The sequence below is a fragment of the Ranitomeya imitator genome, chromosome 7 (assembly GCF_032444005.1).
Source record: "Ranitomeya imitator isolate aRanImi1 chromosome 7, aRanImi1.pri, whole genome shotgun sequence".
Lineage (NCBI taxonomy): Eukaryota > Metazoa > Chordata > Amphibia > Anura > Dendrobatidae > Ranitomeya > Ranitomeya imitator.
In genome coordinates this window covers 177644209-177667920 of record NC_091288.1, presented here as the reverse complement: position 1 = coordinate 177667920, position 23712 = coordinate 177644209, and the positions used below count along the sequence as shown (strand labels likewise).

Genomic DNA, 23712 nt, shown 5'->3' with positions numbered 1-23712 from the left:
GCTGCAGCGTTGCGGTTTAGTCGTTGTGCCGAAGTCCCCGGGTAACCAGGGTAAACATCGGGTTACTAAGCGCAGGGCCGCGCTTAGTAACCCGATGTTTACCCTGGTTACCATTGTAAATGTAAAAAAAACACAAAAAAAAAACAACACTACATACTTACATTCCGGTGTCTGTTGCGTCCCCCGGCGTCAGCTTCCCTGCACTGTGTAAACGCCGGCCGTAAAGCACAGCGGTGACGTCACCACTGTGCTCTGCTTTACGGCCGGCTGGCGCTGACACAGTGCAGGGAAGCGGACGCCGGGGGACGCGACAGACACCGGAATGTAAGTATGTAGTGTTTGGGTTTTTTTTACATTTACAATGGTAACCAGGGTAAATATCGGGTTACTAAGCGCGGCCCTGCGCTTAGTAACCCGATGTTTACCCTGGTTACAAGTGAAGACATCGCTGAATCGGCGTCACACACACGCCGATTCAGCTATGTCAGCGGGTGATCCAGCAACGAAATAAAGTTCTGGCCTTCTAGCTCCGACCAGCGATGTCACAGCAGGATCCTGATCGCTGCTGCGTGTCAAACACAACGATATCGCTATCCAGGACGCTGCAACGTCACGGATCGCTATCGTTATCGTTCTAAAGTCGCTCAGTGTGAAGGTACCTAAAGATCTGCTGTCAGACATGCTGGATCATGATCTCCTCCAATATCATCTGTCGGAGGTCCCCATACACAGTAGACTGTCGGCCGAACCCATCGATTTCAGCAGGATCGACCGATGTTACTCTAATGTATATAGGGGCGTTCAGAGTCTTTTTCCATTTTGGGGCAAATTTTGGTTAGTTGTTGCCAAAAGATACATAGCCAATATAAGGCTATCCGGTCTACAAACTGTAAAAACAGATTATTTACCTACATTTATTATTAAACGGAGCGTCAATTTAAGAACAACCATTTTCTATATACTGTATATGGACATCATAGAGGGGGAGCCACTGGTAAGGACGCCACTCATGAACAGCAGCAAAGAGCTGCAAAAGATAGTCCATGAAATGCATGGACAGATACAACCAAATATGTTAATGCTTGCTATATAATAACGCAGCATTATTAGTATTACCCTGCACTTACATAATGGTTGGGAAAAATTCAGTAATTGTAGGGAATCCGACAGCTGGGTTTACCCTACGAGGTATCAGGAGAGCTTTATCAGCAGCCTACTAACATCCCTTTTAAGGTTCCCTGTGTTACACACGAACACTACATGTGTGCATTTAAAAAAAAAAAAAACTATGTTAAAAGGGGCATTCCCATCTCCAAGATCCTATCCCAATATGTAGTAGGTGTGATAATAATAATACTGGCAAATACCTCCAATTAGATGTAGTATAGATCTCATGGTTTGCTCTGTCTCTTTCCCCATGTAGAGCATTGCAGTAGCTTAGGTATCATCCATAGTTACAAGCACTCATATAGTGACAGTTAGCTCTTAGTGGTCGTAACCATGGATACCTAAACTACTGCAATGCAAATCAGAAGAACTGTACTACATTTCTATTTGCAGGTATTTGCTAATATTATTATTTACACCTACTCCATATTGGGATAGGATCTTTGTTATAAGAATACCCCTTTAAATCCTCCATGCCTGCATATTGCGGACTAGACCAGGACCTCTATGAATCAATGCTATGGCAGGTTGGGAGCACACCCATTTTGCCATGACTAACACCCCAGCGGGTGCAGAAAGGATGAGGAGAAGAACTTGTACTTCCTCTTACCCTTCCCTGCACATGCCAAGACGTCAGTCTTGGTACAGAGGGTGCAATACCAATGATTTACAGAGATCCCGCACTAGTCCACCATCTGCATGCATGAAGAGCACGAAGGATTTAACATTGCAGGAAGGGAGGGGAGGGAGAGTTGACACATGGGACAGAGACTGATAGCAGCATCTGAGTGGTTAACAGCAGCTGGTGGAGCTTAGCTCTGTTTGATGCTGTTAGAAAAAAAAAATGATGGCTATGAAACACAGCCAGCGTCTGGATTGATACAAGCTTGGCTCCTGAGTCGATATCAAAGACGGGAATATGACATAAGATGTACTAATATGGCCAACCAGGGACTGTAAAAAGAGAAGACACTAGGTCTGGCACCGCCCCTGGATCGCTTTTCCCTGCATCGTTTCCAGTTGATTGACAGGTCCCTCCAGATGTACATACATGGGAAACACCGTCAATCAACTAGATGGATGTGGGGAGGGCAGATGGTGGGGGTGCGGGACTAGTCGCTTCTCTCTTTAGTCCTCGGCTGGCTCTTAAAACTATATTTTTCGCTAAATTACAGAATTTCAGTAAAAAAAAACCATACCCGGCTGAAATGGCTCTGATTCAGGATAGTCCATGCTGCCCGAACCATGGCTATCAGACAAGTTCCCTTTAATAAAATTAGCTTAGGCTAAGACTAGACCTATCACAGACCTGAAACGAAGGGGTCTGCAAAAGTCAGTGCGCCTGACCATACATGATACTTACCGAGCAGATGACGACTCCTCCTCTTCATCTTCGTTCATAAGGGTCTGCACCAGCTGGAGAATGCTCACCATGTTCTGACCACTGAAATGGGTAAAGGATAGACACGTTACTAACATGCGGGGCCATGTACGGCTCAATGTCACTTTATTATCTGCAGATTCTTTTTCTGAATCATTTTTTTTGGCTTTGTGTTGGTCAAAAAACCAATATCCTCCAAATCCTTTACAGAAAGAAATAAATGAGATAAATTCTAGTAATCTCTTGGCTCCCCTGTTTAATAAACCTGCAGACCATGCAGAATATTTCTGCTGTGGATTTTGATATACCGTAAATTCACAGTGAAATCTGGATATGTAACGTGCAGCTAATGTTACCACCTTGGTTATAGTTAAATCCGCATGGAAAAAGTTTATACAGTTTTGTTCGCAGATTTCTTATCTGCTACATTGAAAATCTCATCCATGTCTGTTGTGCTGTAAATTGCTGCGGGATAGTGGTGCTAATTCTACACAAATCATACGCCGCCAGATCCCAAAATCCATCCTGGTGGCAGCTGCTGAAAGCCAAAAATTCACATTTAAAGGGAAATGATGTAGTAATGATATGCATGCTACCTCTGGACCCCTGTCATTGAGCGACCCGGTAGCAAAAAGCTGCCAATAATAGAGTATCATATCATGACTACATCAGTCCTGTAGATCACAGCGCTGGCGTTGTGCCGCGCGTGCTATAAAACTAAGCCATCCTTAGACGTTGCTACCAGCCTGGTGAAACCAGCACCACATATTTCATCGCATTAATCAATCAAAATGGCCTAAAAGAAACAAACGGTGGATTATGTTTAGTTTGAGTCACATCTTTCCTACATACGTCGGCGCTTTTTGTGACCATTGCACAAGAGCACGTCCCGTAGAGCTCTGTACATCATCGCAAACAATAGGAAACCACTGATCCATTTAAAATGACCTGGGGCTTTTGTTATTTTGAGGGATTTGATGTCACAAATACAATAAGATGGCAGCACTGGCTCTAATATTACATTTCTTTAACACTTACTTCCCAGTGTCATCTCATAAGAATAAAAGTAAAGTTTCTCATGTACATAATGCAGTAGTGACAGTTCACTCTAACTGTGCAGAGGGGGCGGAGTCCTCATTTGGGTATGATCAGCTGAGCTTTGATCAATCACATGTCTCCGTTACTGCCCCTCCCACATGGAGTCACGCTATGACGGACTGCAGCGCGAGTCTCACGATTCTCTTTCTTCCCTGCTGTGACTTCAATGACTGTCACAGAAGCAAATTTTTAGGTGAGCGATGAGGTTTCGGGTAGGTCACAATAAGACCGAAAAGATTTTTGGATTTGTTAAGTAGCAAATAATTTACTGTAGAATTTTTCTGGATGGAAAACGGACCAGTAGTGAGGATATAAAATCCAATGCATGTCAATTTCTGACACCGGTTCCCCACCCCTCCAACCACCCAGATATGAGCACTCCGTGCAAAATTTACATAGAGTCTTCATGCAAGAAGATACAGTCTGATCCTAAAGTCAGGCTCCCTTCCATCTGTAAAAAGAAAGCCAAAAACCTATATGGAAAAGAAATCCCATAAATGAGAATCAATTGATTTGTACCATGAATACCAAAATACAAAAGCATAAACCAAAAAGAAGTATTCACGAGGAAATTGTATACAATGTAAACTTTTCTTGATTAATGTTAAAACATGATTATACAACAATAAGGAAAATAAAAATAATTACACAAGACATAGTACAAGAAAAGAACAGGTTAAAAAATGAAATATAAAACAATGATGTGTGAGAGGGTAGGATATGTCACCAAGATTGGCAAAAAAAATAAATAAATCAAAACAATAGATGCATAGTAATCAAATTTTATGGGGGCTGCTGTACAAGCATTAATCAGTATTAAAGATACATTAATTCATAACATAAAGTGCATAATGCTGTAATTAATTGATGCAAATACTAATGACCTAATGACTCCCTGATGAAGCGACAGCGAAACACGCGCTGGAGTGCGGTGAGGGGCCAGTGGCGTGTGTCACTGTTTGGTATCAAATTACTACTATGAATTATTTCCACCGAAATTGTTTTTATTTTATATATTTTACCCTTGTGGTGACTGCTGTTAGTGCAATAAGACATGTCAATTGCATGATGCCCCTTCCTTCTTTTTGTTAACATTATAAATGTATAAATTGCATACAGTTACTTTTCTTGCCATATTATCCAAGATCTGGGGATTTATTATGACGGAATATAGGCTGAACTGGATGGACAAATGTCTTTTTTCAGCCTTACTATGTTACTATGTTACTATCTTTTTAAAAAGATACATTTATTTCTAACATACATTAGGTCATTAGTATTTGCATCAATTAATTACAGCATTATGCACTTTATATTATCAATTAAGGTATATTTGATACTGATTAATGCTTGTACAGCAGACCCCATAAAATGTGATTGTTACTATTGATGTATTATTTGGATTTATTTTTTTGCCAATCTTGGTGACATATCCTACCCTCTCACATATCATTGTTTTATATTTCGTTGTTTAACCTCTTCTTTTCTTGTATAACCATGTCTTGTATAATTATTTTTATTTTCCTTATTGTTGTGTAATCATGTTTTAGCCTTTATCAATAAAAGTTTACATTGTATACAATTTCCTGTGAATACTTCTTTATGGTTTATAACTCTTCCATATGTACCCTACATCTGCATTGCACTGGTTGCCTTTCCACTACAGAGTACATCACAATCAAATCAGTCTCATCCATAGTTCTGCACCGACCCACATCTCCTCTCTCATCTCTGTCTACCATACAACTGATGTTCTCAGTTCTTCTAAAGATCTAACATGTTTCATTATCTAAATCCAAAATCCAAGACTTCTCTCATGCTGCACCAATTCTCTCGAATGCACTTCCCCAGACAATTCGGTTAATTCCAAGCATCCACAGCTTTAACTGTGTCCTAAATACACATATCTTTAGAGTGACCAGTAGTGAAGATATAAAATCCATTATATGTCAATTTCTGACACAGGTTTTCCCCCGGATTTGAGCACCCCGTGCAACGTAAAAAAGGAAGTAAACGACAGATGCAGGATCCAGACTATACAGTCTGATCACCAACAACAAAATATTTTAGCAATTCTTGATTTTTTTGGATGTCACAATTTTAAGTTGTTTTGGTGCAGCTTACAGCATCCAATTAAATTCATCTATTTTTTTTCCTAGTGCTTTTTGCAGTAAACATTTTCTGCGCTCTTCTAGATATGCCCTCTGGGTCTGAAAGCTCCCATGAGACTAGTGTTACATAGCAGCTGGCAGTAGACTCATTTGGACCCGATTGTTAGATATTTTAGGAAGAGTGCAATTTTTTAGGGACTCCATGAAAGCATCAGTTGCGTAGTGTAAACTCTAATTTCTGGAATGGTAATAGTTTTAAGAAATATAAAGGTATGCACTTTATTAAAAAATATCCATTAATTGAGTTTTCCCTGGAGCCTCCAGCATTATTACATCTACAAGTCCTTTTGGAACAATTCAAGGAGGTGTGTCAACCAATATATAAGAGGGGGACAGAGCCGACTAAAAAAAGGCATTTATTCTAGTGCAATCACCATACAGCAGCAGTACATGGGGGGCAGGTCGGACCACTGGAGGTCCAAGTGCCTCTTTTGCTGAAATAGAAGCAGTGTAATAAAAAAAACACATTTAGCAATATCAACTTCTAGTCCTAGCCATTTGACAATCCAGGCAGTCTATGGGGTGGCCCAAAGTTACTAAAATCTGCAATGCAGGGAAAAGAACGACTGAGTAAGCCAAATCCTTGGTGTGATGCGTATAAAGGGGTTGGAAGAAGCAGCAATCGCTCCAATGCTTGTCATCCGTTTACTTCTCACCTTTCACCACAAATTAACTATTATGTCACATACATTAATGGAAATTAATATTTTTATTGGTCGTGTTCTGCCAATAAAATCCTTTAATTGCAAGCAAGTCTAAAAGAGGCCGCCTCGTACTAGGGAATGGTTTATAGGGAAGAGAGGAAACAGATGTGATTAAAACAGGAAAGAAAAAACGTTGGCCAATAAAGCATAAAAGTCCAAGGTTTCAGAGTTTTTATGACTGCAATACAATATCCTGACACCACCGCCACTACCCACCTTCCTTGAAGCGGACCTGGTATATCTTTCCTTGTATATTTCTTAGGGTCTCTATCTTCTTCTGCCGACCTATTTAGAACATGATGAAAACACATTAAACCCCTGAAAGAGGGCGAGTATTTAGGATGTGGTCGGGCATTTCATTATGACTCCTCCACCTCACCCAAAAAGAAAAACGCTTACACTAGGCTTCCTAAATAATATCATGTATGATAAGAGATGCCTGACCTGAATATCTTCACAAGAAATGTGGTTAGGTAAATCGGTAAATGACACGTAATGGATTCGGTAAGAGAAACCTGCAGAGCAGGGTGAGGGCTTCAGATCATTCCTGACACTGCCCAATAATAGTACAGAGTGTCCAATCATTACCAGTGTCCCCAACTCCGTCCTCAAGAGCCACCAACAGGTCGTGTTTTCAGGATTTCCTTAGTATGGTCCAGGTGATGGAATTGTTGCCTGCCTAGATGATGGAATTCTCACCTGGGCAATACTAAGGAAATTCTGAAAACATGACCCGTTGGTGGCTCTTGAGGACCGGAGTTGGGGAACACTGCATTAGACTATGAACATCTGCCACCCTCGGAATGGTACGAGGCTGCGGATGTTCACCTTGTAATCAGACATCCCCCTTTCATCTGTGTACTTTGCAGCCTTGAAAGACCCAATAGCAGCTCAATATATCCGCCATGTTCCGCCACTCTGGTCTGTGCGCTCCAGCAATGATGCCCGTGACTAACGCCTCTTTCACACATAAGTGTCTCCAGTCCGTGTGAGGTCGACAGTTTTCACAAGTACCGGAGACACTTATCCACGTAGACCCATTCAAATCAAAGAGCCTGCGCACGCGCCAGTGTGTTTCTACGGACCGTGTGTCCGTGGGCAAAAAACGCCGACATGTCCGCTTTTTATAAGATGCTCTAAATGTGGCACTTAGCTTCGCTCTTCCACTCGCCCTGGTCCGGGGGCAAGTGGGGTAATAGATGACATCAACCACAACCCTATGTTGATGTTACTCCAGTTCATTGACCGGTTCACACTGAACCGAGTGTGGAAACAGTCGATGTTCCCGGATGCTTAATTGACGTCGGACAGGTAAGGCTACTTTCACACTTGCGTCGTGCACTGCATATCGCTATGCGACGTTGCGGCGCACCGACGCAAGAAGTGAAAGCGCCGCACAACGGGGGTAGCGGATGCATTTTTCCAGCGCATCCGCTGCCCCATTGTGAAGTGCAGGAAGGCGGGGGCGGGGTTCCGGCCACACATGCGCGGTCAGAAATGGCGGACACAGTGCAGCAAAAAACGTTACATGTAACGTTTTTTTGCTGCCGGCGGTCCGCCACAACACGGCGCAACCATCGCACGACGGTTGCGACGTGTGTCAATGCGTCGCAATGCGTCGCTAATGTTAGTCTATGGGGAAAAACGCATCCTGCAGACAACTTTGCAGGATGCGTTTTTTCCCCTAAACGACGCGTTGCGACGTATTGAAAAGGACACTAGTGTGAAAGTAGCCTTAGGAATAGGTTTTTGATTAATTTTTACAGTAATAAATGGGAGAAAGAGGGTGGGGTGTCTTTCTTTCAATGAAGGGACTTTATTCTTGCTGTGTATTTTGTACACTATGACTATGGGCTTAGTAATGGGGCCATTTTATAGACACCTCTCCATTACTAACCCCTGGGCTTGAAGTCAGGGGCCACAAAAAAGCTGACAACACCAACCCTATTACCCCACTTGCCACTGTACCAAGGCAAGTGGGAAGAGCGAGGCTAAGTGCCAGATTTGGCGCATCTTATGGATGCGCCCTTTCTGGGGCGACTGACAGCTGATGTTGTTAGCCTGGGAGAGGGGCCAATATCTAGGGCCCCTTGCTAGGCTATTAATATCAGCCCACAGCTGTCTGTTTAGCCTTTGCGGATGAGAATTCATAGGGGGACCCTACGTCTTTTTTTCTGTGGTCCCTTGTAAAACTAACCATTAAAGGTTAATCAAACACTGGTGAGTTGCTATTGATAAGGGAGCCTTTTATGATATGGTCTCCCCTCCCCAAATTAGTAACATCAGCCCCAACCGTGGGCTGGTTATGAAAATTACACAGGAGCCCACACCATTATTTAATTTTTTTTTTAATAATTATCATTTTACACACGATGTACACAGCGGGTGCTGAATACAACTCCCATCATTAATGCCTGGTCACGCGGATCTCAGGGAGATCAGGCGACAATGATCCGAGCTGCCTTCAGCATCTGGGAACAAAGCGAACTGTACCGCTTTCCCCAGGTGCCGGTACGTGCCACACTGATGCGGCACATGGACGGCACACAGATGCCACACGTATGTAACACAAGAGTTATAGAAAAGAAGGAAAACCCATGAAAAGCAAATAAGTACGGAATAGAAGCTGTGCTGTTACATGCGATAATGAAGAGAGCATCTCCCTTGATACACACAGACTGCACATCCAGCCTATATTACTTGGAGAGACACTCCCACAAGTGAAAAATCTGAAATCTGGCACAGGCTTTAAACTGCGGATCAGGGGGTTCGAAAATTAAAGAAAGAATCTTTCTGCCTGAACTTAGGGCAATATTATTAACTGAAGGAACATATGCAAAACTATGTGTTCCACATCATGGGTGTCCAGAGTCTTTAAGCTCTCCCGCCGGACTGGATAATGCAGCAGAAATTGAGTCTAGACTGTTCGCTTCCCGTTCTCCAACCACCATCACTCCACAATTAGCAAATACTACAGGAGGTCAGTTTTATACAAGTGAATTTCTGCACGGTGCGAGATCAAAAACCAGGTAGGCCAAGCCTCAAATAACGAGCATTAATGATGGTATTACACATTTCTGAAGCCAACTTGACAAACCATAAACCATGAATACTCACGTGTGTCCATCTTCCAGCATCTTCATTGCTTCATTAAGATTCTTCCCCATTTCCGCTAAGGTTGGGTCCACCATCTACAACAATACAAGATCAGTTGTCAAATAGGTAACAATCAGCTGATTGTATGTAACATATCAAAGAGAAAAACTACAGAATACCCAAACAACATCGGTTTCTTAATACAGTACAGGATTTTTTTTTAAATCCTTTAGTTTGTATGCCTCTACACGATGTCACCTCTGCGACTTTGGGGACTCAAAATTATCCTTGAGGTGTCCATGGTTCTTAGATAACTGATGGCCAACAGCTTTCACCTCCTGTAATTTGCACCATTAGTTCTAAAAGAGCCTGAACTCATTTCCAATCTGGCGATTTACCAATAGGATAATGTTTAGTAACAGAAATAGATTAAAACAGGAGTGCAACGCTTGCAAAAAACTCCAATAATAAACATCCAATACACCGAATAAACTAAAAACAGACTTTTCCTAACAACGTGTGATGTGTAAAAAACTCATGGTAAAGAAAATAATGAAAAGAAATATGAACCATCTTGGAGAAATAGATTGTCACCAGAATTACATGTTATTATCACGTATGTAATATATTAATAATGGCTTCTCTTCCCTCAGGCGTCCTGTACTGTACTGTATTGTAAGAGGCATTTGGGTCACATCAGTGTAAAATGTAATTGTATTTATGTTCTGTATGGATAATGTACTAACAAAAAAAAACAAAAAAAGAATGTCTTGAACTATTAAGGTCTCAGGGCAAACAGTGGCAGGCGCAGGCGTGTACTACGGAGGACATAGAATGAACTTCAATCCAATATTGCAGCCAGCGGGTAAGGAAAGGGTGAATCAAACACCCGAAAACTCCGCCCATATGACCGAAAACCCCGCCCATATGACCGAAAACCGATCACCGCCAAATTCAGGTGACAGGTTCCCTTTAAAAAATGTGATTAAAACGCATGAAAAAAACACAAGCAAACTAAGGCTACATTCACACATTGCGTTACAAATTTTAAGCTGCGTTTTACAGTACCAGCAAAGTCTATGAGATTTCAGATATCTCATGCACACACAATAGGTTTTTTCCTGACGGATTTGAAAAACTGCTATGGTTTTGAAAACTGCAGCAGGTCAGTGTTCAGTGTTTTTTTTCGCCCATAGAAAGCAATAAGTGCAAAAAATGCAGTAAAAAACACAGGTATCAGGTTTTGCGGTGTTTTTAGTGAAAAAAAAAAAAACAAGCGGGTACAGCAGTATGTGAAACCCACTTATTTTTGTGACTTTCCCCAAGTTTAAACTATAATGTCTTGTTTTCCTCACATTAGCATGGCAGTTTGGATTAGTACAGTTTAATTAGTCGTGTACAAAGTAAACATTGGCCGACCAAGGTGTGAGATTTAACAATACCTGTGGCCAACCAAAGTGTGAAAGTAAACAGTGTCCTACAAACTCAATACTCTGCCAATGTCTTATATAAACTATTCACAACCAATTCAGCTGCCCTAAGATTACATTTGTAATTACCGTATGTATTTTTGCATAAACTCATGTGAACGTTTTTGTTTAGAATAGTCACTGTTTTTCAGACATACCGGTAATCTTTTTCCCCTAAATAATTTGATCAAATTGCCCTTTTAAAAAAAAAAATTATTTCACAACATTAGAATAACATCAAAAAGTTAATTTATTTCAGTTCTTCAATACATAACGTGAAACTCATATTATATAGAGTCATTACAAACAGAGTGATCGTTTTCAAGTGTTTATTTATGTTAATGTTGATGATTATCCAATGAAAACCAAAAGTCATTATCTCAGTAAATTAGAATATTTTATAACACCAGCTTGAAAAATGATTTTAAAATCCAAAACGTTGTCCTACTGAAATGCATGTTCAGTAAATGCACTCAATACTTGGTCAGGGCTCCTTTTGCATCAATTACTGCATCAATGTGGCGTGGCATGGAGGCGATCAGCCTATGGCGCTGCTGAGGAGTTATGGAAGCCCAGGTTGCTTTGATAGCAGCCTTCAGCTCGTCTGCATTGTTGGGTCTGGTGTTTCTCATCTTCCTCTTGACAATACCCCATAGATTCTCTATGGGGTTAAGGTCAGGCAAGTTTGCTGGCCAATCAAGAACAGCGATATTGTTGTTTTTAAACCAGGTATTGGTACTTTTGGCAGTGTTGACAGGTACCAATTCCTGCTGGAGAATGAAATTTCCATCCCCAAAAAGCTTGTCGGCAGAGGGAAGCATGAAGTGCTCTAACATTTCCTGGTAGACGGCTGCATTGACTTTGGTCTTGATAAAACACAGTGGACCTACACCAGCAGATGACATGACTCCCCAAACCACAGTGGACCTACACCAGCAGATGACATGACTCCCCAAACCATCACTTATTGTGGAAACTTCACACTAGACCTCAAGCAGCTTGGATTGTGGCCTCTCCACTCTTCCTCCAGACTCTGGGACTTTAATTTCCAAATTAAATGCAAAATGTACTTTCTTCTGAAAACAACACCTTAGACCACTGAGCAACAGTCCAGTTCTTTTTCTCCTGTGCCCAGGTAAGATGCTTCTGGCATTGTCTATTGGTCATGAATGGCTTGACACAAGGAATGCGACACTTGTAGCCCATGTCCTGGATACATCTGAGTTGGCTCTTGAAGCAATAACTCCAGCAGCAGTCCTCTCCTTGTGAATCTCCCCCAAATTTTTGAATGGCCTTTTCTTAATCCTTTCAAGACTGTAGTTGCTTGTGCACCTTTTTCTACCACACCTTTTCCTTCCACTCAACTTCCCATTAATCCCTTTCTGACCTCGGACGGGATAGTACGTCCGAGGTCAGAAGCCCCGCTTTGATGCGGGCTCTGGCAGTGAGCCCGCATCAAACCCGGGACATGTCAGCTGTTTTGAACAGCTGACATGTGCCCGTAATAGGCACGGGCAGAATCGCGATGTGCCCACGCCTATTAACTAGTTAAATGCCGTTGTCAAACGCAGACAGCGGCATTTAACTACCGCTTCCGGCCGGGCGGCCGGAAATTATCGCATCGCCGACCCCCGTCACATGATGGAGGTCGGCGATGCTTCTGAATAGTAACCATAGAGGTCCTTGAGACCTCTATTGTTACTGATCGCCGATAGCTGTGAGCACCACCATGTGGTCGGCGCTCACAGCACATCTGATTTTCTGCTACATAGCAGGGAACATAAGATCGCTGCTATGTAGCAGAGGCGATCGCGTTGTGCCTGCTTCTAGCCTCCCATGGAGGCTATTGAAGCATGGTAAAAGTAAAAAGAAAAAAAAAAAAGTTTAAAAAAAAAAAAAGTGAAAAAAATAAAAAAAAATATAAAAAAGTTTAAATCACCCCCTTTTCGCTCGCCCCATTCAAAATAAATAATTTAAAACAAAAAAATATATATATATATCGAACCTACCCATATTTGGTATCACCATGTTCAGAATCGCCCGATCTATCAATAAAAAAAAAAGCATTAACCTGATCGCTAAATGGCATAGCAAGAAAAAAAATTCAAAACGCCAGAATTACATTTTTTTGGTCGCCGCGACATTGAATTAAAATGCAATAACGGGCGATCAAAATAGCTTATCTGCACCAAAATGCTATAATTAAAAATGCCAGCTCGGCACGCAAAAAATAAGCCCTCACCCAACCCGAGATCACGAAAAATGGAGACGCTACGAGTATCGGAAAATGGCACAATTTTTTTATTTTTTTTTAGCAAAGTTTGGAATTTTTTTTCACCACTTAGATAAAAAATAACCTAGTCATGTTAGGTGTGTATGAACTCGTAATGACATGGAGAACCATAATGGCAGGTCATTTTTAGCATTTAGTGAACCTAGCAAAAAAGCCAAACAAAAAACAAGTGTGGGATTGCACTTTTTTTGCAATTTCACCGCACTTGGAATTTTTTCCCGTTTTCTAGTACACGACATGGTAAAACCAATGATGTCGTTCAAAAGTACAACTCGTCCCGCAAAAAATAAGCCCCCACATGGCCAAAATGACGGAAAAATAAGAAAGTTATGGCTCTGGGAAGGAGGGGAGCAAAAAACGAGCACGGGAAAACGGAAAATCCCAAGGTCATGAAGGGGTTAATATGGTTGGCTACAGCGCTCTGTGAATAGCCAGCTTCTTTAGCAGTGACCTTTGTGGCTTACCCTCCTTGTGGAGTGTGTCAATAACTGCCTTCTGGACATCTGTCAAGTCAGCAGTCTTCCCCATGATTGTGGAGAGCGCTGCGGAATATGTTGGCGCTATATAAATAAAGATTATTATTACTGAAAACAGACTAAAGGAACATTTTTAAACGCTTTGGAAACCTTTGTAGGTGGTTTTTGTTAATTATTCTAATTTACTGAGATAATGATTTTGGTGTTATCACTGACTGTAAGCCATAATCATCAACATTAACAGAAATAAACACTTGAAATAGATCACTCTGTAATGACTCTATATAATATCAGTTTCACTTTTTGTACTGAAGTGAAATAAATTAACTTTCTGATGATATTTAATTTTTTTTTGAGAAGCCCCTGCATGTGACCCGTTGGTGACCCGTGTTCATGCTTCTGTAGTGACAGCAAAGCTGAACTTTGGGATCCTAAAAAAAACGCAGCAAAACCTGAAAGCAGCTTCTTTACTGCCAAGAGAGCAGCGCATAAAAAACGCAACGTGTGAACATAGCCTAATAGGTGCAGAAATGCTGCAGAAAATCTGTAACATCAAAAACACATTGTGGGAACGTAACCTATGGGTTTTAGAGAGGTCCCATTGATACCGGAGGGTGAGGAAGCAGTTCTAGGTTTTGCATTGGAACTCTGAAGCTTTAAGTTATTCCAATGCTCACTGCTCTCAGTGCCAACATGAAGGAAAGCTGGGACTTTCTAACACAGGAAGAGAGAACCAGTACCATATATGTGGACTTATTTATTTTTATTTTTTTTTAATCAAGCTTGACTAACTAAACCACAGTAAAGAGCAGGATCATTTTATTTTTATTCTAATTTAACAGGACCAAAAACTCAATAGACTTTTAAATATGGAAAAAAAAAAATGTAAAAAATATATATATATTCCTTTTATAAAATAACACACTGGAGGTAGACAATGAGAATCTGCATCAGCTCTACGACTATACAAATACCATGATACCTGGCCTGCTTCCTGGCTATAGCCACGACTCCATGCTCAGGGACTCCAGGCTCAGGTTCCCGGCATTGTCCAACAGCCATAATCTGTGTATACTCTCAGTGCTCATTTTACATAGACTGCTCCAACAACTAGCTGACCCTTGGTATACATCAGCCACATCTGTGCACACAGGTGAGGCTATACCATATAATGAATTCTTATCACCTAACGTAAGGTAGTCTTCTCTGGTTGGGTCACTTGACCCAGCAACAGGTCACGGTGACAACGAACTGGACACAATAGAAGACATTAAAAATATGGCTCAATATTAACCAAAATACAACATAAATTACAAAAAAGTAAATAAATAACATTTATTACTACATCTTTTATATACCGTACTCCTTAAGTTTCACCCAATGAGTTGGACATGGCTCATTAGAAAGGGAGCACATTACAATTTTGGGACAAAATATTTTTGTGTAAAGTAAGCCAACCAATAGATGGTATAAAGTTAGACTAAAAAGGTGTAAAAGTTTTTCCTGGTTGATCATCCATCATGATAACTGCTAATAACCAAGAAAAATTATCTTTCACAATTGGTGCAGAATCCAACCAGAGGAGCAGCACTTTTAGACCTAATACTATCTAATAGACCTGACAGAATAACAAATCTGCAGGTGGTCGGGCATTTAGGAAATAGCGACCACAATATTGTGCAGTTTCACCTGTCTTTCACTAGGGGGACTTGTCAGGGAGTCACAAAAACATTGAACTTTAGGAAGGCAAAGTTTGAACAGCTTAGAGATGCCCTTAATCTGGTAGACTGGGACAATATCCTCAGAAATGAGAATACAGATAATAAATGGGAAATGTTTAAGAACATCCTAAATAGGCAGTGTAAGCGGTTTATACCTTGTGGGAATAAAAGGACTAGAAATAGGAAAAACCCAATGTGGCTAAACAAAGAAGTAAGACAGGCAATTAACAGTAAAAAGAAAGCATTTGCACTACTAAAGCAGGATGGCACCATTGAAGCTCTAAAAAACTATAGGGAGAAAAATACTTTATCTAAAAAACTAATTAAAGCTGCCAAAAAGGAAACAGAGAAGCACATTGCTAAGGAGAGTAAAACTAATCCCAAACTGTTCTTCAACTATATCAATAGTAAAAGAATAAAAACTGAAAATGTAGGCTCCTTAAAAAATAGTGAGGAAAGAATGGTTGTAGATGACGAGGAAAAAGCTAACATATTAAACACCTTCTTCTCCACGGTATTCACAGTGGAAAATGAAATGCTAGGTGAAATCCCAAGAATCAATGAAAACCCTATATTAAGGGTCACCAATCTAACCCAAGAAGAGGTGCGAAACCGGCTAAATAAGATTAAAATAGATAAATCTCCGGGTCCGGATGGCATACACCCACGAGTACTAAGAGAACTAAGTAATGTAATAGATAAACCATTATTTCTTATTTTTAGTGACTCTATAGCGACAGGGTCTGTTCCGCAGGACTGGCGCATAGCAAATGTGGTGCCAATATTCAAAAAGGGCTCTAAAAGTGAACCTGGAAATTATAGGCCAGTAAGTCTAACCTCTATTGTTGGTAAAATATTTGAAGGGTTTCTGAGGGATGTTATTCTGGATTATCTCAATGAGAATAACTGTTTAACTCCATATCAGCATGGGTTTATGAGAAATCGCTCCTGTCAAACCAATCTAATCAGTTTTTATGAAGAGGTAAGCTATAGGCTGGACCACGGTGAGTCATTGGACGTGGTATATCTCGATTTTTCCAAAGCGTTTGATACCGTGCCGCACAAGAGGTTGGTACACAAAATGAGAATGCTTGGTCTGGGGGAAAATGTGTGTAAATGGGTTAGTAACTGGCTTAGTGATAGAAAGCAGAGGGTGGTTATAAATGGTATAGTCTCTAACTGGGTCGCTGTGACCAGTGGGGTACCGCAGGGGTCAGTATTGGGACCTGTTCTCTTCAACATATTCATTAATGATCTGGTAGAAGGTTTACACAGTAAAATATCGATATTTGCAGATGATACAAAACTATGTAAAGCAGTTAATACAAGAGAAGATAGTATTCTGCTACAGATGGATCTGGATAAGTTGGAAACTTGGGCTGAAAGGTGGCAGATGAGGTTTAACAATGATAAATGTAAGGTTATACACATGGGAAGAAGGAATCAATGTCACCATTACACACTGAATGGGAAACCACTGGGTAAATCTGACAGGGAGAAGGACTTGGGGATCCTAGTTAATGATAAACTTACCTGGAGCAGCCAGTGCCAGGCAGCAGCTGCCAAGGCAAACAGGATCATGGGGTGCATTAAAAGAGGTCTGGATACACATGATGAGAGCATTATACTGCCTCTGTACAAATCCCTAGTTAGACCGCACATGGAGTACTGTGTCCAGGTTTGGGCACCGGTGCTCAGGAAGGATATAATGGAACTAGAGAGAGTACAAAGGAGGGCAACAAAATTAATAAAGGGGATGGGAGAACTACAATACCCAGATAGATTAGCGAAATTAGGATTATTTAGTCTAGAAAAAAGACGACTGAGGGGCGATCTAATAACCATGTATAAGTATATAAGGGGACAATACAAATATCTCGCTGAGGATCTGTTTATACCAAGGAAGGTGACGGGCACAAGGGGGCATTCTTTGCGTCTGGAGGAGAGAAGGTTTTTCCACCAACATAGAAGAGGATTCTTTACTGTTAGGGCAGTGAGAATCTGGAATTGCTTGCCTGAGGAGGTGGTGATGGCGAACTCAGTCGAGGGGTTCAAGAGAGGCCTGGATGTCTTCCTGGAGCAGAACAATATTGTATCATACAATTATTAGGTTCTGTAGAAGGACGTAGATCTGGGGATTTATTATGATGGAATATAGGCTGAACTGGATGGACAAATGTCTTTTTTCGGCCTTACTAACTATGTTACTATGTTACTATGATCCATTGTGATAAATTTGGCTCATTTTTAGGCTGTTTATCGATAGTTAATATTAAAAAGAAAAAAAGTCTACACATCTCTTTGAGGCGCGAAAACAGTAGAACCCCCCCACAAGTGACAATATATTGGAATTGATCTGGTGTTTCCCTGGCATGCACATTTTATATGTTGGCATATGCAAGTTGTGTAGAATATACCAGGAATCCATATGTGAGTTACCGTATATACATTAGGTTGTGCAAGAAATTAGAATAAATTAGAAATAAACTTAGTAACCCATTAATGTGTGGTAGATTTTGAAAGTCTTTTTTGTATAGGTATTTAAAGGAAGGTGTCACATTGCCAAGTAGTGTTTTTTTATTCCTCTTTTATAACACACTCTGCACTTTTTTGGGCCCCTCTTCTCTTTCCAGTTTGAAGGAGTCCTCCTGTGAAATGTTGCCCTGGTACAATATGGGCACCTTCAGTTCCAGAAGTACTGGGGTCATCCCGACTTCAAAATATCTGGGCCTTGATCAAGGCCTCCTGAAACTGAAGGAAGATCCCCGCATTGCCTGCACATCGTGACAGTACAAAAGCGTTGTACATTGCCATCTGTACGACGTGCACGGACAACTTTTTATACCACACTTGTTTTCCACATGGCACTGTAGGTTTGGATTAATTCATCAGAGATCAGCTCCTGCGGCCCCAGCGTGCGCCGGGGAAGGCTCCTGCGGCCCCAGCGTGCGCCGGGGAAGGCTCCTGCGGCCCCACCGCCTCTTGTGAAGTGTCACCTTTTCTCTGTGTTCCATGATCTATTGTTACTCTGGTTGGCTAGCGCTCCTTTTTGTTATTTTTCGGTTGCTTCATAGTTATTATGGTATGCAGAGTCTCAGAATGAGATATAAAGGGTATACTGCGGGTGAGTGGCAGGCACACCACTCACAAAGTGTAAGCTTTAAGAATCCGTGTTCCTTTGCGACTCTGTTTTGCCAGAAGCGCTGCATTTCAGTCCTTTTTTGAATTTTGTATCCAGACAAAACATGGCTTCTGCAGATAAACTGCAGCCATCTGATGTTCCTTGCCAGAAGAAGCGGCCAGGACACTGGCCGGGGACACTCAGTGAAGTATAGAGCGGCAGCGCGAGTCCATTAAGCGAGTATCTTTTTCCTTTTTTTGCTACTCGCCTGAATTTATTAAAAATGTATTACCCAGCGGTGGTCACAATCACCCACCTTTTTACTTTGAAGTGTAGATTAAAACTGGCAGGCATGAATGAACAGTGTAAGTATCTCAGTATAAGTTGCAGCTCTCTGCTCGGTGCTTTTATTACTACTTTGGCTCACAGATAAGTCTCTGCAGACTCGCCCTTTGAGATCACTGGAGTGTTGGGCACAGGGTGCTGTGCAAGGAAGTAACATCCGCATGAGGTCACAAATAAACAATATTTTCTTGAACATGCAAAGCCGCCGGCCTTCAGTAAACAGAGGCTCAAGGAAATATCCAGCATTTGCCAGACATTACAGCAAGCCTTCCATGTGTGCCCTGTGACGCAGACGGCCTTCCATACATGACATAAATCACTAATGTATATCTCACATATAAGGCTTCTAATTATCTTCCTTTGCACACTTGTAGATTAAAGTATTCGAGAGTGACAGATCTCAGGAGAGGGACATTTGCCTCTTGTAATCTTGGTGTACTCTGCCCCCTGCACACCCGGAAGAACAGGAATCACTGGTCGGAGCCTTACATGAAAGACAGTCATTTTAAACACAAGTTGCAGAGACTTGTAAAAATATAATCAGCTTTCCAAGCACTCGGTGAGGACCTTGTGTTTATACAGAGCAGCTAAGGCTACTTTCACACTAGCGTCGTGCACTGCACGTCGCTATTCGTCGTTTTGTAGAAAAAACGCATCCTGCAAAAGTGCTTGCAGGATGCGTTTTTTCTCCATTGACTTGCATTAGCATTGACTTGCATCCCATTTGACTTGCCACACGTCGCAACCATCATGCGACGGTTGCGCCGTGTTGTGGCGGACCGTCGGCTGCAAAAAACGTTACATGTAACGTTTTTTGCTGCCGACGGTCCGCCATTTCCGACCGCGCATGCGCGGCCGGAACTCCGCCCCCACCTCCCCGCACTTCACAATGGGGCAGCGGATGCGCTGGAAAAATGCATCCGCTGCCCCCGTTGTGCGGCACATTCACTGTTAGCGTCAGTAGGTCGACCCGACGCACTGTGACGTGCCGAGTATGACGCTAGTGTGAAAGTAGCCTAATCTGAACAAGCAGAGCTGCAGTGTAAAGCATGGAGAGACAACACAAGCCTGAGCCTTGGTCAAGCTTGAAAACACATTTCGGATTCCCAATAAACAACGTGGATAGTAGCCAAACACAGAAGAAAATCACTAGCAGGAAAGCAGTGCGCACGAGTCTGCAATAACGCTGGCCAGTGATACAAACTGGGCTTATGAGAAGTTATAGTACCATTCACTTCCACTATACAATGTACAGAGCCATCCCACCTACGATGGGGGGGTTTCCTGGAGATTGACCCTATAGTAGACAATCCCCCGTGTCCCATCTCTTCCTCCATTCTTTAGGTATCCGTCCACAGTATATCCAGACGTAGCGAGAGGGCGAGCTGTGGATTTTTGGAAGTGCTGACATAAGAAGCTGACACTTCCACACTTGTAAATGTTATCTGTACCCTATAAAAGGAAGCAACTAATGCTATTTGTGGGATTTACAGATCATACGTCATTCTGACACGGCCAATGCTATAACCAGAGTTTTCACTACTGACTATCATCTGCTGCTGCAATAAACAATAACAAAGGGGGAAAAAAAATAATTTGAACTTTTAAATGAATAGTATAGAATTACTTTTTTACAATCATCTAAAAGTCTTAGGTTGCCGTCACGCTATCAGTATTTGGTCAGTATTTTACATCAGTATTTGTAGCCAAAACCAGGAGTGGAACAATCAGAGGAAAAGTATAATAGAAACATATGCACCACTTCTGGATTTATCACCCACTCCTGGTTTTGGCTACAAATACTGATGTAAAATACTGACCAAATACTGATAGTGTGACGGCAGCCTAAATGAGAGCGAGTATTCCTTGGTCTGATGACAACCTCAGAGTGCAGCAAAGGTGTGTGAAGAGTTAAAACAAATGTGTCATTGGAAAATGACTTACCGTATAAATATATACCGTATTTAGTGGGGGGTTTCCCACAGTATGATCTATGGTAGGTAAAAAAAAACCAAGCTGAAATATGACAGCTTTTCACCCTGGCCACTGAGCACAATAAAAGTTTGACAGTTCACTTTTCTGTAGACATCTCATTACAATTGCAGGCACGGTAGCATCTGACATGCATATATAGAGAACACAGGACACTATGCATTTTCAACACCCCCGGCCGTGAAGATTTTATTGTAAGTTAATAAAGTTACCTGACTCGGAGGATCGGTGAACATAGGATCCACTTCTCACAATAGGTGATGGTCACAGCTCACCTCCTCCCCCTCCCTGCATAATGACCTCTGCACTGGTCACAGAGCATATCTAGAAAACGCTCCCCGAACATCTCCAGACTAAAAGGATCCCATGTTCAGAGGAGAACAGAGGCAGCGCTGATTTCCACAGTAATCGTGTGACATGACACTTGGGCCCCGAGAGAAGCCGCACTGACACCACTGGAATGGCTTCAGCACCGGAGGGGAGTATCAGTGATATTAATGAACTGGGGGAAAGCAGGGATTGAGATGGGGCTGTCCGAGTAGTGGGGCAGACAAGATGACTGCCCTCATGATCATGTACAGAATTATTATTTTTTTTTTTTTTAAGGGTTTCATTAACTGGTTCTATTTGGGAAATATGTAGATGATTGAAAAATAAGTGATGAGATCATAAAAGCAAAAAGGATCCACAGATTTTAATTACCATTTTTTTTTTTTACTATAAGATATACTTTTTTCTCCACAAATTTGGGGGGGACCTATTAGTTTGCAATCAAAATTTATGGATACAAATCGTACAGACTCGGTCCAAGAAAAAAAAATAAAACAAAATATGTGCAAGGCCCCATGGAATAACATTGGTGCGAGCGCGATCCGATGTTTTGTTGGATTGTACTTGGACCGAAAATAAACGAGACCTAAGACTATCGCTTGTGCCGTTTTTCTGTTGCTTTCGCAATAGACCTATCACGATCACAGCGCACTCAGCTCTGCTACACTCATAAGCCTCTCCTAACAAACAGGCCATCGCAGGTGTTTCACAAAGAAGAAAATACAGTGACCTACATACGGACCAGAGCAAAAGATTAATAATTCAGATTATTCAGACTGAAGAACATGGTGCAAAACTACCCTGGGAAGGAATGCGGAAGTTTTTTCTATTTTAGGTGTCTGCAATATGCAGGTCATGTATACAAGCTGGCAGGGTGCGGAAAACGTACAGGGTGATAGCGATAAGTCATGACTGACTGTAACGGTATGTCTGGTGGGGAACGCTGTGCCAGTCATGCTGGGGTTGGTACTTGGATCTTGTTCAAGTTCAGCTGTGAAAATAACATCTCACTGCCAGGGAGTGCGCCCTAGTTCTGATCTTGAGATATATATAGATAGAGATATAGATGGATATATATCTATCACAAGAAGCCCAGCTGTACCTTTCCATATTCTTGGCATACAGAAGGCGAGACATGGCAACACTTGCAGGGTAATTCCATGGATTTGGAGATAATAATGTACATAGAATAGCTACAGGCATAAAGCATGCACACAATGGCAGCTCAGTATTACCTACGGGAAAGTGCGCACTTATGGAGCTCAAAGTGGATTGTCAGACAGTAGAAGATGAAGCGCTTGGAGGAAATCCTAGCAATGTAATCCATCAAGGCATACCATAGGTTTCAATGGAGCGACATCACTAGTAGGGTTATTTCTCATCTCCAGGACGTGACTGGATGGACGGCCAGAGATCACGTCGGCAGAGTGAACTCGGGTCGCTTCCCAGAGTTGAACAGATGCAACGTCTATCACTTTAGAGCAGATCGCCTTTGACACAAAAATGACGCCAAGTTTCAGTCTGCAATGTTCCTTCCTTCATTTTCAGATCTCCTAATATGCAGATCTAAGTTTAACATTTTCCTCTGGTAGAAGTGTTTTTGCCAGTAATTTAGGCTTCATTAGCTCAGTAAGTGCATATGGAAATTATACATATGGATCTGTCAGGTACGCATGGCAAACTATTACAGTACGGGGTTAAATTGATGCAGCAGACTAGGGCAGATAGATGCGGTTACTGTTCCCATCTGCCATGCACATGAGCGAGCCATGTCCGGAATTTGTGGCGGTGTCCCGTGTGAGTGTACAGCTGGGTCCGATCACAGACTGCAATGCACGGACTGGCATATTCTTCTAGGAGGCCGTCACGCTCGGGTCGGAATCTGTAGTAGTGATGAGCGAGTATACTCGTTACTCGAGATTTCCCGAGCGTGCTTGGCTGTCCTCCGAGTATTTGTGAGTGCTCCGAGATTTAGTTTTTGTCGACGCAGCTGCATGATTTGCGGCTGCTAGACAGCGTGAATACATGTGGGGGCTGCCTGTTTGTTAGGGAATCCCCACATGTATTCAGGCTGTCCAGCAGCCGCAAATCATGCAGCTACGTCATCGACGAAAACGAAATCTCCGAGCACGCCAAACTACTCAGGCCACCCGAGCATCCTCGAGAAAACCCGAGCAACTAGTATACTCACACATCACTACTACAGATTCCTTAAATCTGCAATGCTACATTATTTGTAGATTAATTGCGTAATATATGTTCACTTTTGACCTCATTTGCAACAAATCCATGTGCACCAATTCCGGTCTGATGGTATCCAGTATGTGCATTGGATTTCTAAAATCTCA

At 41.9% G+C, this 23712-nt stretch overlaps 1 protein-coding gene across 4 annotated transcripts in view; it reads right to left on the bottom strand.

The window, feature by feature from the left end:
• Positions 1-23712, bottom strand: part of PDXDC1 (pyridoxal dependent decarboxylase domain containing 1) — an 80586-nt gene that overhangs the window by 47760 nt on the left and 9114 nt on the right. For 2 of the 4 annotated variants that reach the window (XM_069734111.1, XM_069734109.1), the window contains exons 2-5: positions 20987-21033; positions 9639-9712; positions 6738-6806; positions 2531-2611 (exon numbers count right to left, since the gene is read on the bottom strand). In XM_069734111.1, the coding sequence (XP_069590212.1) occupies positions 2531-2611; positions 6738-6806; positions 9639-9712 (224 nt within the window). In that variant the 5' untranslated portion in view covers positions 20987-21033. The remainder of the gene's footprint in view (positions 1-2530; positions 2612-6737; positions 6807-9638; positions 9713-20986; positions 21034-23712) is intronic. The other 2 variants (XM_069734108.1, XM_069734107.1) reach the window with 1 other exon arrangement.